Source organism: Staurois parvus, unplaced genomic scaffold (genome assembly GCF_062004578.1).
Source record: "Staurois parvus isolate SC_StPar_1 unplaced genomic scaffold, SC_StPar_1.0 ptg000634l, whole genome shotgun sequence".
Taxonomy (NCBI): domain Eukaryota; kingdom Metazoa; phylum Chordata; class Amphibia; order Anura; family Ranidae; genus Staurois; species Staurois parvus.
In genome coordinates, this window is record NW_028318430.1 from 5,783,688 (window position 1) to 5,807,202 (window position 23,515).

A 23,515-nucleotide genomic window follows, 5' to 3' on the forward strand; every position below is an offset into this window, starting at 1 on the left:
GTAAAGGCTCATAGGTTGTTTAAAGGCAAGACCTCTTCCATTTAAAGGACCACTTTATATATATATTAAAAAAAATCTATTCTGATAACTGTAAGTAGTTAAAACTGAACTCCGGACAGAAAACATTTTGTTCAATTACTTATTAACTGCAAAGGATATAAATCCACTTTGTGTGCATCACATGCCTTTGCAAACCTGGAGCGGCAGATACAAGACCAGTCACCCTGCACAAGGAGAGGAAGCAGAAGTGACTGGTCATTGTTACAGGAGGCTCCTGCACAAAGGCAAAGTTTCATGCTGCACTACTGCACAGATTTGAAGGGAATACACAAGATTCAAGTAAAATTCCATCTCTGATTTAGTCTACATTTATTTATCCTGGCGTTAAGCTTTACAGTACAATCCAAAACAATACTTATTCTGTACTGCTTTACAGTGACATTACATTGTCCCAGTATAAATAACCAATACTCATTTCTATACACATTTGTCCATATGAAAAAGACAACTGGGCATTGCGATAAAGTTCCATTCCCATTTGCTCACTCACTTTGACCATTTTATTGCTATTTCTATACCCATCCCCTCATCCCCCTTTCTTTTCTTTTGCTTTTTCTTCCTCTTTTTACTTTCCCCCAACCAGTATTACAATCCTAAGGGCTGCACTTACTGCCCAACTGTCCCAGATTTCCAAGAACTTTCCAGGGATTTCAACACAATTTTGGCATCCAAAAGTGCTAGAATAAGTATGGGCACTTGGCTCCATCAAATCACGATGCTGCAGCAGGCTAGAGCCATGCCACAATCATCCACTCTCCTCCTGCAATGCCCAACTCCCACCACCTGTCAAAACAATACAGGTCAGAGCCAAGGGAAGCTTACACCTTAGGCTTCTCCTCAACTCTGAAGTGTATCCTGTAAATGGGGGAGGAGCCCAGGAGGAAGGCTACCCCCCTGCATTGAGATGCGCTGTATGTAAGCTTCAGGGGGCGGGGAAATGGCTTTGGGGGGGAGACACTGACCTAGGGGTGGGGAAGGAATATTAGGATTTCTACTGGTGAAACTAAGGGGAGAGAATTTTTCCTGTAAGGAGGAATTGGGGGGTGGGGGAGGGGGGGTGGGCTGGGGGTCACGTCTGGAGGGGAAGAGGATTTGTACTAGAGGGGGAATTGGGGGAGGGTTTGTTCCGTGAGGGGAAGAGGGTTTGTGAGGGGGGAAAGGGGACCAGGGGAAAAGACTAGTGCTGGGAGAGGGCCAGCATACATATTAGTGCGTTGTTTTCTACTGAGGGGAGGATGGATATTTTGGCAGAAAGGGTAAAGTGGAAGAGAGTTTTGCTGGCAGTGGAAATGTTGCACTCTACTGACCTCAACACATACTCTTGACCCCTGCATTCTGCCTTACAGACTTCATGCACTATATAAACTATACTTTATACGTCATACTTCTCAACATAGTATTGATTGTCTCAACAGTTGTTGGTTGCTAAGCAACTCTTAATTTTCAGAGTGCACAGAAGCACATATAATGGAAGCATTTCACTTTTTCATAAAATGATTGTGCTGAGGTTTATGTTTGTCTGACACCATAGTTTATCTCAGCCTTAAGTCAGCGTCCCTTTTATTCTGTACGTAAATTCAAAATGAGGCATGTGAAATAAAAGAATTAAAAGCCCGAACATTCTATTACAATATGTTTTTGCTTCTGTTCTTTAGTCATGTTGCAAGTAAAATCACAGAGAATCCCAGCAAATGGTCATATGTCTTACCACCCATAATTCTTAGCTAGACATCCATCTGTCCATGGCAACCCAGAAACACTAAGGGGTTATCCATAAATAATATCACCAAAGATTTACAGCACTTTCATCCATGATTTATATATCCAATTAGAAAAATGTGTGAATCAGGGGTGATATTTAAAAACCTAAAGATACATAAAGTATTAACTACAAAAAAAAAATCCATTATTTACAAGACAAAGAACAGACCTTAACATTGTTAGTTTTAGCATGCTGAGGCATTAATGAAATGTCAACATCAATGTTGGCGAAAAAGATTCAGTCAGGACATTTACCTGTATGTGGAACCATTGTAGCAGTAATTTGGAAGGAAATCATAATTGAGTTCCCAGAAGACATGAAGGGTGATTCTTCCATAGGGGGCAGAGACATTATGATTGGCTTCCCGAAACATGGCATCAAAGCTGTCTAAGGTCAGGTATTTGCTCAGTAATTTGTGAGTCATCCGGTTTATTTCAAGAAGGCCCTCTAGCTCCTGTCGGTTAAAAAAAAACAATAAAACAGAAAAAAAACAAAAATAAGCGTTTTAGTTTTATTTCATAAAAGATATTTGCTATTACACCCATAAATGTACCTACTTCCATCATGACCCTCCTCAAACAAAAGATAAAACTTCCACATAGTGTAGGTTTTTGTACTCTTAATTTATCCTGCCTACACTGGAAAGCAGAATTAAAGTGGTTCACAAGTTTTTTTTTTTACCTTACAACATTACCTGCATTAAATGTAAAAAAAAAAAAAAAAAAAAACCCTTTTACCAGCGGTTTGCTTCCCCAGAACCCCCCCCCCCCCCCAATGCCCATCTCAGGCCTACATCAATCCAGTGATATGCCCATCTGCAGCAGCGCTGGTCTCTCTCCCTGCTCAGGACTGATAGCAGCCAAAGCCATTGGCCCAGCTTTGGAGTGCACCCGCACATGTGCCACCATATCACACAGCTCGCTATGGGGGCACAATGTGAATGGGAGGAGTGGACAGTACCAGCAGGGAACTCCAGAAGAGGAGGCAAGGAGGAGCTCTGTGCAATATCCTTGCACAGAGCAGGTAAGTATAAACCTCGTTTTTAATTTTAGCCAAAAAAAGAGACCCTTTATTATTATTATTACAAAGGATTTATATAGTGCCAACAGTTTGCTCAGTGATTTACAATATTACTATGACTAACATTTTTTTTTTACTTGTGGGCCATGATAGCTAAAAAGTGTACATAAAAAAAACAAAAAAAAAACAACAACTCTCTAATGAAGGTCTTATTTCTCGCAAATCAAACAAGGTAACGGCAAGCAACATAAACTAACAGAGCCTCTAAAGGACAAAGACACCTTGTCCATGCAGGGAATTTTATTTAAAGGTCATCCTTTGGATACTGTTATACCCAACTCTCCCTCATAGCTATTTTCAATTGGAGGTGAATTTGGCAGTGTTGGTGACCATGCATTAGAAAGATGACAGTGTCTCCAAGTGTAAAAAAAAGCCCTTTTTAAATAATTAAAATGTAATATCTTCCTCCCCCAAGCAATTTGTAAGTACATTATGGATGGATTAATGCAAACTCTGCACTTTGTAAAGTATATCTGCAGAAATCAATACTACCCTAAGCAAAATTATAATTCCAAGCTTACATTTAAACAAAGGCAGCTGTAAAAACAACTGTTTCGTAATCCAATATTATCCTTCCCATTAGGAAACACTATGTATGTGGCTTAATTTCCTAGGGAATAACATATTATATTCTGAAATCTGGGCTTGATAAACGTATGGGACTATTCTTATAAGTGGGCTTATTTCACAGGCAAACACTTCTGTATCATCAATATTTGCAATTGTAAAAACGTATAGGGTAAGGTTTGCTGCTTTGGAAGGTTCTATTTTATGCATTAATCTTAATTTATAAACTGTAGTCTACAGTGTAATTTTCAGAATGCATTAACAAAGCAGTTACAAAGCACAAATCAACCTTTCAATCTGCTTATTTACAGCTACAGACAATGCAAACATGTAAGGACAGAAAAGAAGGACACTTGTGTATTTCACGTTTTCTTTTCAAAGATGCAAGCTTTGAGGCATTGTCTTGATCCTTCTTAACTAACTTTTGGCTTGCTCCTCTGGAGCAAGCTTGTAGAAAAAGACTTCTTGTTCCAAGTCAGAGAGAAGTCAGGTGAGACATTATTCACCTGAACAGATGTCCCTATGTAAAGATTTCCCTTCTATTCCTTCCTAACAACAATTTAACATTTTGAATTATCCCTCACTTTCAGTCATGGTGCTAATGGTCAGCAGGACAGTTAGAGAAGGTGACTCTCGAGTGGGGATGCAGAGAGCAATAGAAACCTGACGTGTTATATCTCTTTTTCCTACTACATTAAAGTGGCTGTAAGCCTCACACAGGAAAAGCAATCAAAGCACATCTTTCTATAGCATGTAGTAGCCTGAATCCAAAGCAGTGTGTTTCCTCTCTCCGCTATCTGGCATGAATCACCGATAAGACTCAAAGCCAACACAACAGCATCCTGAGAGATCTCTGGCTCTAGGAATTCAAGAACACGGATTGCTCAATTTTAAATTCATTTTACTTGCTTGCTGAATATGAAAATGTTATAAACTAGAGTTTACCAGCTAAAATTAAATACCCTATGTGGAGGACTTTCATAAACAAACACTGTTCCTTACCACTATGGAAGTAAGATCTTCACTCTCAAATCGTCCTATTGCCAGTTCCAGTGACTTGTACATGGCTGCAGTGATCCTCTGCGTAATTAAACGATTAAGATCGATTGATCTGCCCAAGAGCTAAAAAAGAAAAAAAAAACAAAAAATTCCTTATCTTAGAATGCAGTATAGGACACAGGACTTCTATTTATAGACCATGAATTATATGCAAGCTAAATTCAGATGCCTAAAACACAAAAAACATGCAAGAACTGCCCCTAGGACGCATTCATATTACCCCACTAGCTCCATAAGCTGGTGCAAACTGAGGGGTGCCATTTTGACCTGAGGGTCCACAGGTGGTTCTTTAGGAATGCAGCTTTCTCTTTTAGAAGGAATATCCTGGCTTCTGGCCCAGTTGAGAGGGCTGGAAGGCAGACCTTGAAAAGTTGATTATTCAGCCAAGTTTGAAGGAACAGAATCATCCTTTGCACATTGGCAGACAAGGTTGTGTCAGAGAGGTCCTTCATCAAGTAATCGTTTAGGTAACTGGTATAATCAATGCCCTGCTTCCCTCTCATGCATTATGTGGCCAGTCTGACCAAAACTAATCGTTCTGTCACTATGTCTGAATTCTTTGAAAAACCTTTGGCACTTGTAGAACCTTTAGTTTCACTACATGTCCTCTATCCCCCCTTACCATGTTTAGGAATTCTGAGGCGGGACCTCCTTTATTTGAGGGTATTATAGAGGAAAGTATTTACTCTGGCTTTGTAACCGAGACCGCAGAGAATTTCTCTTTCCCCTATATGTTATGAGCCACAAGATATGGCTTCACAGCAAATACTCACTACTGTGGACACATTAAGTGATGCAGTGTGCACTAGCTTTTTGCCTAGCAGCACCTGACTCTCCAATGCATAAATAAGGCCAACTGAGCACTAAGGCTGGCTAAGTCAAGAAAGACTTTTCCCACAAACACGCAGCGCACTTTATGAGGATTATAGGACTCCAATATGTATGTAACTTGGGGCAACGCCAGAGCATATGAATTAAATTGAACAAATTTCAGGCCTCGATCCCTCCAGTTTAGCCAGTTCTACATATTGCGGATTATTCCACAAGGGAGTACAGGAAAGAAAGCCGATAATATCAAAGGATGCTATTACTGTACTCCAGGCGCACCTCAAGAGGTCTGCAGTTGGAGCCGTGGATGGAAGGACTGGTAGAGCCATCGCAAGTTGAGAGAGCCCAAATGGTGGGATCGGGAAGGGAAATCAAACAAATAATGGGATCAGTATAATCAGGCGAGTCCCAGCCAACCAGTTGCTTCAATTGGGCCACCAGAAAATAAAGTCTGAGCTCAGGAACCACCAACCCCCCCCCCCCACACTCCTTGCCATATTGCAACGTGGACAATTTTATCCTAGCCACTTGTTTTTTCAAATAAGACCCCTACACTGGGTCTCTATGCGATGAAACCATTTCTTAGGAATCCATATGGGAGAATTATGGAAAATATAAAGATGTTGCGGGAACCAAATCATTTTAATTAAATTGACCCTACCCACCACCGACAGAGGGAGTTTAAACCAACTGTTACACTTCAATTTCTGCTGATGGAGTAGAGGTAAAAGGTTAAGAGAAATATACTGTATCAAAACCCATGAATACATTTTAGGTAGCTATATTGACTTAAAGGATAAGTTCACCTTTGGAACATGTTACACCCGTTTTTAGGGTGGAACATGTTCCCATAGCCACAGCTGCACTCACAACACCCCCTCCCGCTGTCAGATTTGAAGACAGCGTGGCCGTGCGGGGCTGATCGCTGCTGCAATGCTTTACAGGCTCCTTTGGACAAAAATATTAAATGCACATTTTTTTATCTGCAAAAAAATTTGCATTTATTATGTTTGTACAAAAAGGTGAACTTAAAAGGTGAACCACTTGCCTACCAGGCACTTTCACCCCCTTCCTGCCCAGGCCAATTTTCAGCTTTCATAGCTGTCGCGATTTGAATAACAATTGCGCGATAATGCAACACTGTATCCATACGCAATTGTTAGCTTTTTTCACACAAATAGAGCTTTTTTTGGTGGTATTTAATCGTCACTGGGTGTTTTATTTTTTACGCTCTAAAAAAAAAAAAAAAAAAATTTGAAAAAAAAATTTAAATTTTTCTTGGTTTCTATTCTAAAATTTTGCAAACAGGTAATTTTTCTCCTTCACTGATGTGAATTGATGAGGGTGCACTGATAGGCAGCACTGATGGACAATGATGGGCACAGGTGGGTGCCACTGTTGGGCACTGATCATGACGGCACTGATCACCAGTGCCGATCACTTCTCTGACAATTGCCGGTTATCGGCAGTACTTTCCTCACACTGAGTGTGAGGAAAGTGCAGCCGATAACCGGCAACTGTATTTACCCGGTGATCTGCTGTGTCATTGGACACATCTGATCACGTGGTACAAGGCCGCTGTGATTGGCCGTTTACTGTATCCCGTGATCAGTGCCGATGGGGGCGTGTTCTGGAATTACGTCCATGGACATCGTCCCAGAACTAGACAACCGCGCTATAGCGGTCTTTTGGCTATAGGAAGGTAGGGAAGAAGTTAAAGGATAGGATAATAATCCTGTTTTCATTTATAAACCATTGTGATGGGGCTGTGAAGGTAATTTGGGCTCTCACACTCATCTCTATAGAGCCTGTCCCCTCCTTCAAACTGCAGCCTAGACAACAGGGTAAAAAAAACTTATGTAAAAACTGCCCAGAGAAGCAAACAGCCAGGCAGTGTAAGCATCTGGGCTTCCTGATACTGTTTAATGGATTGTTCTCTGCTGTGTTATACAGAGAATGCTCTGAGTCAGTGTTTCTCAATCTTTTCTTCAGTCAAGACACCCTTTAAAATTATGGATAGTCCCAAGTTACCCTTTAAAATTATGGACAGTCTTCGTACACCCCATTCTACATTGTGAAAAACTATCCTAATAGTTTTATATAACACAGCAACATCCACACATGTAGGGCACCCAACATTAGAGGTGATTTATTCCTCCACAGCAAATACACTTTTGTGCAATGGTACTGACTAGTATTCCAGTGTTCTTCTTCTCCATCACTAAGTTAATGTGCCCAAGCACTGATGGAAAGGGTCAAACTAGGATGCTGTCCAGGTAACCGACATCCTCCTTATCAACTAATATCATTGGTTGTCAGGACGCCGGAGGCTAGACGGTTGTAATGGTGCATGATGAAAACCTCTGCCTAAAAAGTCGGCTTGTATACTATTTTTGGACAATTTTTAGACATTTTGCCAAGGCCCCCCTGAAGAAACCTCAAGGCACCCGGTTGAGAAAGGCTGGTCTGAGTAACATTGCAGGCTACACACCACACTCTGCATTATAAGTCATGCTCAAAGTATCAAAATTCACAGCTAGATTTTACATTAATACATTTTAACCTCTAGTGAAGATCTAAAAACCAATTTTGCTTTCTTAGTATTGTGTTTGATACAAGATAATTTTTACATGAATTAGTAAATTTCAGCTATCAAAAACGGTCTTTATTACATTTCCCATACCTTTGTGTCCATCATATAACTGATTCGATATAGCATCACTCGGTAAGCAAAACAATGTCACAAAAGAGTGATATAAATAAAACTATTTGGAGCCAAGCCCTAACATTTTCATTGCCTGAAGCATTATAAGCTTATACCATAATAGTTCAGGAAAAATATAGTCCAAAAAATAAAAAAGTGCTGGCATTCAAAGCCCAGGAATAGTTACAAAATGATAGTTTACAACTTTTTTTTTGGCTATGGGCACCAGCCTTACTTATTGCCTCATTTCTTTATGGGTTAACCCCAAAGCAGGCTTAGGGCATCACTAGTTTGCGGGCACCTACTAACCTGGACATGTCTCTGCTTTAGCAAAGTATCATAGCGGTTGGATGCTGGTTGTGAGATATTTGCTCCTTGATTTTTACAATCTGTCCGTAGTCGTTTGTCCAACAGTAAACTGTTAAAAAAGCACAGGTTATAAGTAATGCATGGACACCAACTGAAAAAATTGAGTCATGGGTGACATACATACCTGCCAGCTACAACTTTATAGTGAGCAAATATTTGGTCAGCTAATTTGTAGACAAACTGGTCAAAACATAGGTTTACCTAAGGATAGTTAAAAAAAAAATAATATAGGATTAAATTGTAAAAATGTACAAAAAAAAAAAGCATACTTCATGTAACAAACGGAGTTTAAACTTGACATGTTTGCTTCCCATTATGGCTACAGTAAAGGAGGGTTATAACCTCCATCAGTTTTATTGTTACCATCTGTGTCCCATTGGGAAGGTTTCCCTTCACTTCCTTTCCCACAGCTAGAACAGGAATGGATAGAAAATCACTTCCAAAGTTAGGGAATCCTGGTGTGTCACTAGAAATAATGTACCCATTGGAAGATTTCCCCTCTATTAATGTTCTGATGTCAGCCCAAAATTTGCGATTTTCTTTTACTTTCACTTTCGATAACATTTAACAGAACAAATACGGAGGACAGAGACAGCAATAAAACCTGACAGTAGTTCTAATCCCTTAACCACTTGCCTACCAGGCACTTACAGTCAGGTCCATAAATATTGGGACATCGACACAATTCTAACATTTTTGGCTCTATACACCACCACAATGGATTTGAAATAAAATGAACAAGATGTGCTTTAACTGCAGACTCTGAGCTTTAATTTGAAGGTATTTACATCCAAATCAGGTGAACGGTGTAGGAATTACAACAATTTGCATATGTGCCACCCACTTGTTAAGGGACCAAAAGTAATGGGACAGAATAATAATCATAAATCAAACTTTCACTTTTTAATACCTGCTTGCAAATCCTTTGCAGTCAATTACAGCCTCAAGTCTGGAACGCATAGACACCACCAGACGCTGGGTTTCATCCCTGGTGATGCTCTGCCAGGCCTCTACTGCAACTGTCTTCAGTTCCTGCTTGTTCTTGGGGCATTTTCCCTTCAGTTTTGTTTTCAGCAAGTGAAATGCATGCTCAATCGGATTCAGGTCAGGTGATTGACTTGGCCATTGCATAACATTCCACTTCTTTCCCTTAAAAAACTCTTTGGTTGCTTTTGCAGTATGCTTTGGGTCATTGTCCATCTGCACTGTGAAGTGGCGTCCAATGAGTTCTGAAGCATTTGGCTGAATATGAGCAGATAATATTGCCCGAAACACTTCAGAATTCATCCTGCTGCTTTTGTCAGCAGTCACATCATCAATAAATACAAGAGAACCAGTTCCATTGGCAGCCATACATGCCCACGCCATGACACTACCACCACCATGCTTCACTGATGAGGTGGTATGCTTAGGATCTTGAGCAGTTCCTTTCCTTCTCCATACTCTTCTCTTCCCATCACTCTGGTATAAGTTGATCTCGGTCTCATCTGTCCATAGGATGTTGTTCCAGAACTGTGAAGGCTTTTTTAGATGTTGTTTGGCAAGCTCTAATCTGGCCTTCCTGTTTTTGAGGCTCACCAATGGTTTACATCTTGTGGTGAACCCTCTGTATTCACTCTGGTGAAGTCTTCTCTTGATTGTTGACTTTGACACACATACACCTACCTCCTGGAGAGTGTTCTTGATCTGGCCAACTGTTGTGAAGGGTGTTTTCTTCACCAGGGAAAGAATTCTTCGGTCATCCACCACAGTTGTTTTCCGTGGTCTTCCGGGTCTTTTGGTGTTGCTGAGCTCACCGTTGCGTTCCTTCTTTTTAAGAATGTTCCAAACAGTTGTTTTGGCCACGCCTAATGTTTTTGCTATCTCTCTGATGGGTTTGTTTTGTTTTTTCAGCCTAATGATGGCTTGCTTCACTGATAGTGACAGCTTTTTGGATCTCATCTTGAGAGTTGACAGCAACAGATTCAAATTGCAAATAGCACACTTGAAATGAACTCTGGACCTTTTTATCTGCTCATTGTAATTGGGATAATGAGGGAATAAACACACACCTGGCCATGGAACAGCTGAGAAGCCAATTGTCCCATTACTTTTGGTCCCTTATCAAGTGGGAGGCACATATGCAAACTGTTGTAATTCCTACACTGTTCACCTGATTTGGATGTAAATACCCTTAAATTAAAGCTGACAGTCTGCAGTTAAAGCACATCTTGTTCGTTTCATTTCAAATCCATTGTGGTGGTGTATAGAATACAAAATGTTAGAATTGTGTTGATGTCCCAATATTTATGGACCTGACTGTATACCCCCTTATTTACAAGGTCAATTTTCAGCGCTGCCGCACTTTGATTGACAATTGCGCGGTCATGCAACATTGTACCCATATGAAATTTTGATCATTTTTTTCTCACAAATAGAGCTTTCTTTTGGTGGTATTTAATCGCCACTGGGCACTTTACTTTTTGCGCTATAAAGAAAGTGCAAAAAATTTGGAAAAAAAAAAAGGTTTCTTTGTTTCTATTATAAAATTTTTCAAACAGGTAATTTTTCTCCTTCACTGATGTGCGTTGAAGAGGCAGCACTGATGAGCACTGATAGGCGGCACGGATAGGCAGCACTAAAGGGCACTGATAGGCAGTACTAATGAGGTGGCACGGATAGGCGGCACTAATATGCAGCACTGATAGGCGGCACTGATAGGTGACACTGATGATGGGTACTTCTAGACGGCACTGACTGGCATCACTGCTGGGCACTGACTGGCGGCACTGACTGGCACAACCGCTGGGCACTGACTGGCGGCACTGCTGGGCTGCACTGGTGGGCGGCACTGGTGGGTGGGCACAGGTGGGTGGCACTGCTGGGCACAGGTGGGTGGCACTGCTGGGCACAGGTGTGTGACACTGCAGAGTGGCACAGGTGGGTGCACTGCTGGGCACAGGTGGGTGCACTGCTGGGCACAGGTGGGCGGAGCTAGTGGGCGCACTGCTGGGCACAGGTGGGCGGAACTTGTGGGTGGCACTGCTGGGCACCGATCATCAGGGCACTAATCATCAGTGCCCTGATGATCGGTGCCGATCCTCGCTCTGACAACTGCCGGTTCTCGGCAGTACTTTCCTCACGATCTGACAGCGTGAGGAAAGTGCAGCCGAGAACCGGCACTTGCATTTCCCTGTGATCAGCGTGTCATTGGACACCGCTGATCACCTGGTAAAAGGCCGCTGTGATTGGCCTTTTACCACATCACGTGATCAGCTGTGTCCGGACGTCATATGACGTCCACCCAGAACTGGCCGGCCGCAGTGCAGCCGTCATTCGGCTATCTGCGGTCGGCAACTAGTTAAAGGAGAAATTTACCTTTGGGAACATGTAACATGTTCCCAATGCTGCAGCCACCACCCAATCCCACCCCTCCCTGTGACAGCAGTACGGGGAGAAGCTCAGCCAGTCAGTTTTTTTAAACCAGCGCAGGCGTACGGGGCTTCGCCCACAAAGCCACGTCCTTCATTCAGAGTTCTGTGAATGAATAAACTACAAGTCCCGACAGCCTTAGTGGCTGTGGAGCGTTGTGGTATTTCATTGATTCTGTCAGCATTCTGTACAGGTGGGCAGATACACTGACAGGTCTGGTGCAATGCTTGACAGGCTCCTGCCACTAAAAATAATAAGTGCACTTTTTTTTTACCTGCAAAAAAATGTGCCTTTATTATTTTTTTGAACTTATCCTTTAACAACTCTATCCAAAACTAAAAAAAAAAAAAAAAAGTTTTGCCTTCAGTTACACCTTAGGTTCCGATCACACATACAGTTGCAAGAAAAAGTATGTGAACCCCTTGGGAGTACGTGGAGTTTTGCATGAATTGGGCATAAAATGTGCTCTGAACGTCATCTAAGTCACAACAATAGAAGAACACAGTCTGCTGAACATAATACTACATAAACATTAGATGTTGCCATGGTTTAATTGCATATAACATGTAAACATTCACAGTGCAGGGAGGAAAAAGTATGTGAACCTTTGGACTTAATAACTGGTTGAACCGGCTTTGGCAGCAATAACCTCAACCAAACGTTTCCTGTAGTTGCAGATCAGACCTGCACAACGATCTGGAGTCATTTTGGACCACTCCTCTTCACAAAACTGTTTCAGTGTAGCAATATTCTTGGATGTCTGGTGTGAATCGCTCTCTTAAGGTCATGCCACAGCATTTCAATGGGGTTGAGGTCAGGACTCTGACTGGGCCACTCCAGAAGGCGTATTCTGTGCTGTTGCAGCCATTGTTTTGTTGAATTACTTGTATGCTTTGGGTCATTGTCCTGTTGCATCACCCATCCTCTGCGGAGCTTCAGTTGGCGGACAGATGGTGGTACGTTTTCCTGCAAAATGTCTTGATAAACGTTGGAATTCATTTTCCCATCAATGACAACAATCCGTCCAGGCCCTGGGGCAGCAAAGCAGCCCCAAACCATGATGCTCCCTCCGCCATGTTTTGCAGTGGGGATGAGGTTTTGATGTTGGTGTGCTGTGCCTTTTTTTCTCCACACATAGTGTTGTGTGTTCTTCCCAAACAACTCAATCTTGGTTTCATCTGTCCACAGTATATTTTGCCAGTAGTGCTGTGGAACATCCAGGTGCTCTTTTGCAAACTTCAAACGTGCTGCAATATTCTTTTTGGACAGCAATGGCTTCCTCCGTGGTGTCCTCCCATGTACTCCATTCTTGTTTAATGTTTTCCTTATTGTAGATGTGTCAACAAAAATGTTAGCATGTGCCAGAGATTTCTGTAGGTCTTTAGCTGACACTCTGGGATTCTTCTTTACCTCGTGAAGATTCTGCGCTGTGCTCTTGCAGTCATTTTTACAGGACGACCACGTCTAGGGAGAGTAGCAACAGTGCTAAACTTTCTCCATTTGTAGGCAGTCTGTCTGTCAGAAACACATCCAATATCATCACACTGATTGGAGTCAAGGTTGGCTCACTCCTGGCTCCGTGTGATGATATTGGATGTGTTGCTGACAGCTGTCCTGCCCTTAAAAAACACACACCTGTTTTGGGTTTACTGGTTTCAAGAAGCACTGTCTGATGTGAACCATGCCTCGCAGAAAAGAGCTCTCAGAAGACCTACGATCAAGAATTGTTGACTTGCATGAAGCTGGAAAGGGTTACAAAAGTATCTCCAAAAGCCTTGATGTTCATGTGTCCACGGTAAGACAGACTGCCTACAAATGGAGAAAGTTTAGCACTGTTGCTACTCTCCCTAGGCATGGTCGTCCTGTAAAAATGACTGCAAGAGCACAGTGCAGAATGCTGCATGAGGTAAAGAAGAATCCCAGAGTGTCAGCTAAAGACCTACAGAAATCTCTGGCACATGCTAACATTTTTGTTGACACATCTACAATAAGGAAAACATTAAACAAGAATGGAGTACATGAGAGGACACCACGGAGGAAGCCATTGATGTCCAAAAAGAATATTGCAGCACGTTTGAAGTTTGCAAAAGAGCACCTGGATGTTCCACAGCACTACTGGCAAAATATAACCTTAAAACCTTAAGAGAGCGATTCATACCAGACATCCCAAGAATATTGCTACACTGAAACAGTTTTGTGAAGAGGAGTGGTCCAAAATGACTCCAGATTGTTGTGCAGGTCTGATCTGCAACTACAGGAAACATTTGGTTGAGGTTATTGCTGCCAAAGGAGGGTCAATCAGTTATTAAGTCCAAAGGTTCACATACTTTTTCCTCCCTGCACTGTGAATGTTTACATGTTATATGCAATTAAACCATGGCAACATCAAATGTTTGTGTAGTATTATGTTCAGCAGACTGCGTTCTTCTATTGTTGTGACTTAGATGACGTTCAGAGCACATTTTATGCCCAATTCATGCAAAACTCCACGTAATCCCAAGGGGTTCACATACTTTTTCTTGCAACTGTAGGTGTTTTGAATAGCAGGCAAAATTGCCGCGATTCTGCCTGCGATTTTAAAAACGCGCTGTTAAAATGTCAAAATCGCACATCAGCGTGTTCAGATGCCATATCAATGGCACCTAAAAACACAGGCAACTCTCATATGACAAATAACGCAAACCCAATTACGTGTTGGTCAAAAGACATTCCAGAACTTCTTTTGGGGGACATGTGTCACGTGATTTTTTTTGAGCGACAATAGTGGCAGAATCTCCCCACATGAATGGCACCTGAACATACTGATGTGCGATTTGACATTTTAACAGCTCATTTTCAAATCGTGGTCATAATCGCATTGTTTCTGCCTGAGATTCAAAATGTCTATATGTGAATAGAGCCTTAACGTTTTTTTGAACATGGAGGCAATAATATTCAATAAAAAGAAATAAGCTAGGTAATACAAGTATCTCATCAGTACTCAACCACTCCAGGAATATGTGATCTCAAACAATAGAGGACACTATAGAGTCCTTTCTGTATAAGGAATTTTCATATAAAATCAAAACACTCACATTAAAGCTGTCAAGAATTGGCATATAAAAACAGCAAAGCTCTATGGAGCTGCTGCCTGTCCCAAATCTCCTGCAGCCTGGGATCAAGAGCCTCAACAGTCTTAGGAAGCACCGAACAGTGTAGTGATGTCACGGCCACTCCCATCTGAGGCGTTGCATCCTGATTTGACTTCTTCAGGAGAGAATGAGTGGTGATGGGATCATGGATTTATGCCAGTGTACCAGGATATTATATCATGCGCTTATGACCTCCTTATAACATAGGGGTCCAAATGTGGAGGACAAGGTCCATCCATTAGAGCACATGCTGGTGAAGGTGATCCTGGGAAGAGTGTGCAGCACATTGGAAGATCTTTTTTTCCTGTCGAGCTGGCACGACTGTGAAGTTGATATTTGTCACACTATATATCAAAGTGGGGTCTCTTTTTATAGGGACATTTTTACACATGTTTATTTTAACTGAGCTGTTCTGTGATTGTGAAATTTTTATCATATGTTGCACCAATTGTTTGTCATTTATATGATTCAGCATATATATTTACGGCTTTCTTTATTGTATTGACTGTTTATGAGTGATGCAATTTTAATTTTGAGAGCACTGCACTAGTTTTTTAGTTTAATATTGGTTATTGTGTGAATCACATTTTAGTGCTGGCAGCTTTGGGTATAGTGCAAAAGGTTTTTCATTGTTTTTGATTTTGTTTTACTCACAAGTGGCAGCGTAGAGTTTCTGTTTGAAATGACTATCTTTGGGTTGCAGAAATATTCAGAATAATTAAGTCCATCAAATTTAAGTTGGATGGGTTTCTGCCTTGGTGATGTAACTAGGATTTGTTTAAATCATGCTTCAATAGTTTCAGTGCTCAATAGCTTCCATATCATTTAACACATAATTTTACCCGTTTATTTTACAGTATAAAATTCACAAAATAACAAAAATGAATTATTTGATATACTTACTTCGGCCTCAATCTCATCATATAGGAATTGTTTTTTAAATTTTGTGAGGGCATAGTGCGCGCTGTCATTATACAGATCCAAAGAGTAGAGAACATACCTAGAGAAAATATTCAGGAATAATATTTAGTACTTCAGCTCTCATAACAGTAACATATATAGAAAGAATAAAGAAATGTACAAAAACCTATATACAGAATAACTATTAGATGTTCTTACTCCATCATGGATGCCTCTTTTGTTTCTAGGATGTGGTCAGTTAAAATCCAGGGCATGGACATTTCAATTGGGAACTGAATCCTGCGACCCATGGTCAGCTCCAAGAAGAATTCTCTGAACCAGAGTTGGGAGAGGTCACAACAGTGCTGTAGGGTCTCTTCAAGAAGTGGATATGGAAGCAAATTAATCAGATAAAAGCACTTTCTAATACCATTACACAAAGCACTGCGTAAAAAGCAAAGACCACATGACAGATGCAGTTTTATATGCTTATGTATTGGATGTTTAAAACTTGTGAAAAGTCACATAAAGGGAAAAAAAAAAACAACTTTATGCATTGCAGTTATGCAATCTCATTTATTGTAATAAATAACTGCAGATTTGCAACAACATCATAAATGACATCAAGCAAATCTCCAAACATAACATTTTACTGCTTTGCGCCTGCTGTGCTAGGGAGGTCTACTGGTATTCTCAGCCATTCTGCCTATTCATGTTTCCTCTCCATTCCTTGATAAAGACATGTGCAGGCATCTTTACCCACAGCATCATAACAAAGACAGCATTCGTTGGAAGCATTTAAAAGTGCATACTTTTATTTCAAAATCTGTTTTGATCATACTAATCTAAGCTATATGTCCAGATCATAATTACCTAAAGCCCTGTAAATTCTAACATATATCCTCCCAATATGGGAATGTACTAAAAGGCCTAAATAATGTTAACATCTTGTAAGAACAGAATATTAAAAAAAAAATATATATATATATATATATATATATATATATTTTATTAGCCTATTTATTGCTGTTAAAACCTGTACATGTTTGTGGAAATACATTTGTTAAATATAATGTAATCATTTAATAGCCTCCAGTAGAGCAATGCAATTTCATGCAGCATGTCTCTCTTAGAACATATACTCTACTCCACCAATATTTGCAGCTTCATGGGAGGCAGAATAAAACAGGAATCTATTGCTAGCCAACTGGTATGATATACAGTCAGCTAAGTTTTAAAATTCCCATTAATTTCACTGCAATATATCAAACTGCAAACTTTTGTTTGCATCAGTATTGTGCTTTGGTCTCTGTGCACGTGCTAAGGTTCCCTCCTATTCTCCAGATCACCTCTGTAGACGTTCCACACAAAAGACTAACATACATCTGTGAGACTGTCTTGAGGCGAAATACATATGGGCTCATACTAACAAGTATATATGTTGTTAGGCCCTCTTAAGTGAAAATTGGCAAAGCTGTACTAAACATGAATTCTGGATAATCATGGGTACGTTTATAGCGATTAAGTCAGTGATCGAAGATTGTGAAATTCTCATACGTTTCACAGAAATAAATTATGAATTAGTGTGGCCGTTTTTCATGATCAGCATTGCCTCCATCTTGTATCACATTTCCTTAACTTCCTTGTGCAACTATCTGTCCACCCAATAATCATCTTCTTTTGTCTTCAATCTCTTGCTCCCTATACCTCCTCATTACAAACATTCTCTTGTCTGGAAATTCTGAATATACTGGGAAATAGCTCATGTAACTGCTCATCAACTGCACATATTAAATATCCATATATAAAAAAACAAAAAAAAAAAACAGAAAAGAAAAAACACCTTTTGAAAAACAATCTGGTATTATGAAGATTAGGTATGGGCAACTACAGTCTACATAGCTTGCATGCAAGAACTGTAGGATGGATAGATTGTAGCTGCCTGTGCTTGATCCGTATCATTACCAGTCATGCTGGGACCTGTAGAGGCCCTGCTATTCTGTAGCGGGAACACCCTTTGCCCCGAGCCAGACGCTTTATTACACGTGAGCTTGGCTGCAATTTCTGCACTCTGTTGCAACAAAATTGCACTGCATTTGAGGTGCCATTAAGAATGAATGGCACCCAAACAGCGGGGTGTGGAATCATAGGCAGAATCTAGCAGATTCTGCCTGCGATTCCAAATTGCTAAGTGTGAATGGGACTGAATTAGGAGAAGTTGTTACTGCCTGGCACAGAAGACTGGCTAATCACATGTGATGGTCAGTGACATCTTGAAAACGGTTATAATTAATATAAAAACAGCTTGTAGTGCCTGATGTTATAACAAATGCTTTGCCAGCAAACTTTCTTTTTACAGCTCAACAGCCTCTCCCATAGCACAATAAAATTTTCAGCATCATTGGAGAAGGTGTTTGCAAGTAAAGCGTAAAAATTAGAAAGCACCATACAGGAACAAATTTTAAAATACCACAAACCTCCCAATAACATGTTTCCATGCTTTGTTATAATTAATCACTATCTGAAAATCAGCCCTAGGACCAGTCAAATGCAATCATTTTTTGTGGCGCAAAAATTTAGCATAATACATCATAGAAAACTGTATAGCATCTAAAGCTTTACCAAAATTGGAAAATGTTATTTATACACAATGCAGCAGTTTTGTTTCTTTATAAAAACTACTTTAAGAAAGAAGGTTTTTTTTTTTTTTTTTGCTATGTAGCACCAGGGATATAACTTACCTGCAATGAAGTGTTCCATGTCCAGCTGGCTGCTGCATGGTGTAGAAATCCTCTCCCCATTGCCACCAATTCCTCTACAGCAGTGGCCTCCAAACTGCAGCCCTTTGTTTGCCTGTATGCGGCCCTTGGTGCACAGTTCCTCCCATTGAAATGAGGCAGTATTCCTCCCATGGACACCTACAAAAAGTTACCATTCCTCCTACAGACACCATTGAGGGGGCACTGTTCCCCCCACTGACACCATTGAGGGGGCACTGTTCCCCCCACTGACACCATTGAGGGGGCACTGTTCCCCCCACTGACACCATTGAGGGGGCACTGTTCCCCCCACTGACACCATTGAGGGGGCACTGTTCCCCCCACTGACACCATTGAGGGGGCACTGTTCCCCCCACTGACACCATTGAGGGGGCACTGTTCCCCCCACTGACACCATTGAGGGGGCACTGTTCCCCCCACTGACACCATTGAGGGGGCACTGTTCCCCCCACTGACACCATTGAGGGGGCACTGTTCCCCCCACTGACACCATTGAGGGGGCACTGTTCCCCCCACTGACACCATTGAGGGGGCACTGTTCCCCCCACTGACACCATTGAGGGGGCACTGTTCCCCCCACTGACACCATTGAGGGGGCACTGTTCCCCCCACTGACACCATTGAGGGGGCACTGTTCCCCCCACTGACACCATTGAGGGGGCACTGTTCCCCCCACTGACACCATTGAGGGGGCACTGTTCCCCCCACTGACACCATTGAGGGGGCACTGTTCCCCCCACTGACACCATTGAGGGGGCACTGTTCCCCCCACTGACACCATTGAGGGGGCACTGTTCCCCCCACTGACACCATTGAGGGGGCACTGTTCCCCCCACTGACACCATTGAGGGGGCACTGTTCCCCCCACTGACACCATTGAGGGGGCACTGTTCCCCCCACTGACACCATTGAGGGGGCACTGTTCCCCCCACTGACACCATTGAGGGGGCACTGTTCCCCCCACTGACACCATTGAGGGGGCACTGTTCCCCCCACTGACACCATTGAGGGGGCACTGTTCCCCCCACTGACACCATTGAGGGGGCACTGTTCCCCCCACTGACACCATTGAGGGGGCACTGTTCCCCCCACTGACACCATTGAGGGGGCACTGTTCCCCCCACTGACACCATTGAGGGGGCACTGTTCCCCCCACTGACACCATTGAGGGGGCACTGTTCCCCCCACTGACACCATTGAGGGGGCACTGTTCCCCCCACTGACACCATTGAGGGGGCACTGTTCCCCCCACTGACACCATTGAGGGGGCACTGTTCCCCCCACTGACACCATTGAGGGGGCACTGTTCCCCCCACTGACACCATTGAGGGGGCACTGTTCCCCCCACTGACACCATTGAGGGGGCACTGTTCCCCCCACTGACACCATTGAGGGGGCACTGTTCCCCCCACTGACACCATTGAGGGGGCACTGTTCCCCCCACTGACACCAATGAGGGGGCACTGTTCCCCCCACTGACACCATTGAGGGGGCACTGTTCCCCCCACTGACACCATTGAGGGGGCACTGTTCCCCCCACTGACACCATTGAGGGGGCACTGTTCCCCCCACTGACACCATTGAGGGGGCACTGTTCCCCCCACTGACACCATTGAGGGGGCACTGTTCCCCCCCACTGACACCATTGAGGGGGCACTGTTCCCCCCAACTGACACCATTGAGGGGGCACTGTTCCCCCCAACTGACACCATTGAGGGGGCACTGTTCCCCCCAACTGACACCATTGAGGGGGCACTGTTCCCCCCACTGACACCATTGAGGGGGCACTGTTCCCCCCACTGACACCATTGAGGGGGCACTGTTCCCCCCACTGACACCATTGAGGGGGCACTGTTCCCCCCACTGACACCATTGAGGGGGCACTGTTCCCCCCACTGACACCATTGAGGGGGCACTGTTCCCCCCACTGACACCATTGAGGGGGCACTGTTCCCCCCACTGACACCAATGAGGGGGCACTGTTCCCCCCACTGACACCAATGAGGGGGCACTGTTCCCCCCACTGACACCAATGAGGGGGCACTGTTCCCCCCACTGACACCAATGAGGGGGCACTGTTCCCCCCACTGACACCAATGAGGGGGCACTGTTCCCCCCACTGACACCAATGAGGGGGCACTGTTCCCCCCACTGACACCAATGAGGGGGCACTGTTCCCCCCACTGACACCAATGAGGGGGCACTGTTCCCCCCCACTGACACCAATGCGGGGGCACTGTTCCCCCCCAATGAAACCAATGAGGGGGCACTGTTCCCCCCCACTGAAACCAATGAGGGGGCACTGTTCCCCCCACTGACAACAATGAGGGGGCACTGTTCCCCCCACTGACAACAATGAGGGGGCATTTATCATCCTTCTTCTGACCACAGGCACTATGTAAGTTGCACTGACCACCAAGTCTGAGACATTGTTTACTCCCACTGACACCGGGGAGTTTTCTACAGTCTGGCCTCCCTAGGGTCTTAGGGATAGTAAACCAGCCCTTTGTTAAGCAAAGTTTGGAGACCCCTACTCTAGAGTGCTGATCTTCCAGTGCTGCAGGGGTTATCAACTGCTGCAAGTATGAAAGAGTTGCCCCACCCACTCGCCTCTTCCACCAGACTCCTCCATTCACAGAACTCTTACCATTCTATCCCAGAAGGCAAAGATTTCTGTGAATTCATGGCAGGCAGATGAATGATAGGATCCACTTCCCCCCACTACAAAACTCTTTGCATTCTAGTTAATAATACTACAAGTTTTATGAACGAAGAAGGCAGGCATGCTGTGCTTACACCAAGTAGCTGGTGTTAACTGCAGCAGTGCCAGATCAGTTCTGTGATCAGTGCTGTAAAGAGGACCCGGTAGCAGTGGGGAGAATAATTCTACACTATGCAACAGCCAGCTGGACATGGGGCACATTTGATTAGTGGCATGATATGTTACTAGTGCTAAATAGCAAAAAGGGGGGGAAAACAAAAAACTACCCTTCAGCTTTAAAGTGTATCTAAACCCAAGAAGAAAAAAATTGATATATTGCATATATTATATATTTTCAGTCCATAGATGTGGAGGTGTGGTGGCTGCATTAAATTCTTTTCCAGTATATTTTATGCATGTACAAAAAGATACCTGTTAATCCTACCAGAAGTTCATTGTGCTTGTAACTACATGTATGCTGAGCTGACATTTCAAATAATGTAATTAAGTAATAAAAGCAACCTCATCAGTTTTCTTCTGCGAACTAAAGAAAATCTTCCCCTATACTATGGACATAAGAATAGGGACAGGAGTTTAAATCAGGAAAGCATCGTATGGTGACAATGCTAGTCAAAGCCCAGTACTGACACAGATAGTAAGTGCCATTACGGTGTCCACTGACACCAATGTTGAGGATTATGGAGTTCACTGACACCAATGCTGGGGGTCATTATTGTATCCAATGACACTAATGTTGGGGTTTAATATTGCCTGCACTGACACCAATGTTGGGAATTATTATTGCGTCCATTTACACCTATTCTGGGGGTTATTACTAAATACACCGGCACCAATGTTAGGGGGTTTTGTGTTCACTGACACAAGTGCTGGGGGTTATTATTGCACTCACTGACACCAATGCTGGGAGTTGTTACTGCATCTACTGACACCAATGCTGAGGGCTATTTTTGTTCTCACTGACACCAAAACTGGGGGTTATTGACCTCCCAACCTTTTTCAGTGTGTAATGCAATATGCTGCAAAAAATGTAGCAGGACTGAAATATTTTGGACAATTAAGTGCAAAAACAGCTGTCCTCTAAAAGTGTCAGGAGCCACACTACTGTCATAAGGCCTAGTAAGCAGCAATATTTTACATTTTTGTTCTTGAGTTTAAATATACTTTTACGTTTGTGTCATAAAATCTTTGTTTAAACCATTAACAACACTTTATGGGATTTGTTAACCCAGTTTCTAATATAATACTCCTACCATCTCATCTAAAAACTTAAAACACTTTTTACGGTTTCTCCTCTAGTTTAGAGCATTAATGGGAATAAAAGATGTTTGTTACTAATTACCAAAGCAGTGCTTTCCTTTTTTGGCAACTGCATTGCGAAGGAAAGCCTTCAGGAGAGAGACTCATTTTTATACACAGGTTCCCTAAAAATAAATATATGCTACTCTTCAACAATTAGTTGATGAATGTGACAAATCCAGTACATATTCCTAACAGCAGTTGAAGCTGTTACCAAACCACCAGCACTGAAATCAGACTGTACTCTTACCACTGAAATTAAGCAAGTGTGTGTAGAAGAATGATTCGCGGTGAAATTTTTCTATGTCCAAAATGGTTGGGCCCTCTAGGCTACTTCGCAGTGTTTTCTTGGAACCGCTTTTTTCAGCAATGAGGGACTCTAGCATGGTTCTCACCATGTACAGCTGTGTCATTTAAAAAGGAAATATATTTGCAGATAGAGAAATACAAGAAAACAAATAAAACATTCAAGTAAAAAGACCTAATGACCTTTCAAAAGGTGAGATGTATTTGACCGCCTTTTAAGATGCTACCTACATTTCCCACCTGTAGTCAACAGCACTAAAACTAATGCACCAAAACAGAATTCTTCTTAATTTGGAATGGTAGTTTAATAATGTAGAGAGTTACAGAAAAATGAAGTGAACCCATCACAACTAATCAAAATGCACATTTAACCAAAGTGAAATATGATTAGCATTTGTGGGTTACTGCACTATGCAAATCATTTCTGCTCTCAGTACTGTAATACTAAAGACGACTGCAGTATGTTGGGCAATCTTTAAAGTGAAATGGCCACCAATATAGAGTGAAAGAATCCATAAAAGGATAAGTATTATTCTTATT

The 23,515-nt window shown here is 42.5% G+C and overlaps 1 protein-coding gene across 4 annotated transcripts in view; it reads right to left on the reverse strand.

Moving 5' to 3' along the window:
- Positions 1 to 23,515, reverse strand: part of LOC149449234 (cytoplasmic FMR1-interacting protein 1) — a 161,514-nt gene that overhangs the window by 49,080 nt on the left and 88,919 nt on the right. For 3 of the 4 annotated variants that reach the window (XM_089693504.1, XM_089693505.1, XM_089693506.1), the window contains exons 16-22: positions 22,920 to 23,073; positions 16,091 to 16,247; positions 15,875 to 15,971; positions 8,554 to 8,630; positions 8,370 to 8,478; positions 4,472 to 4,591; positions 2,077 to 2,276 (exon numbers count right to left, since the gene is read on the reverse strand). In XM_089693504.1, the coding sequence (XP_089549630.1) occupies positions 2,077 to 2,276; positions 4,472 to 4,591; positions 8,370 to 8,478; positions 8,554 to 8,630; positions 15,875 to 15,971; positions 16,091 to 16,247; positions 22,920 to 23,073 (914 nt within the window). The remainder of the gene's footprint in view (positions 1 to 2,076; positions 2,277 to 4,471; positions 4,592 to 8,369; positions 8,479 to 8,553; positions 8,631 to 15,874; positions 15,972 to 16,090; positions 16,248 to 22,919; positions 23,074 to 23,515) is intronic. The other variant, XM_089693507.1, reaches the window with a different exon arrangement.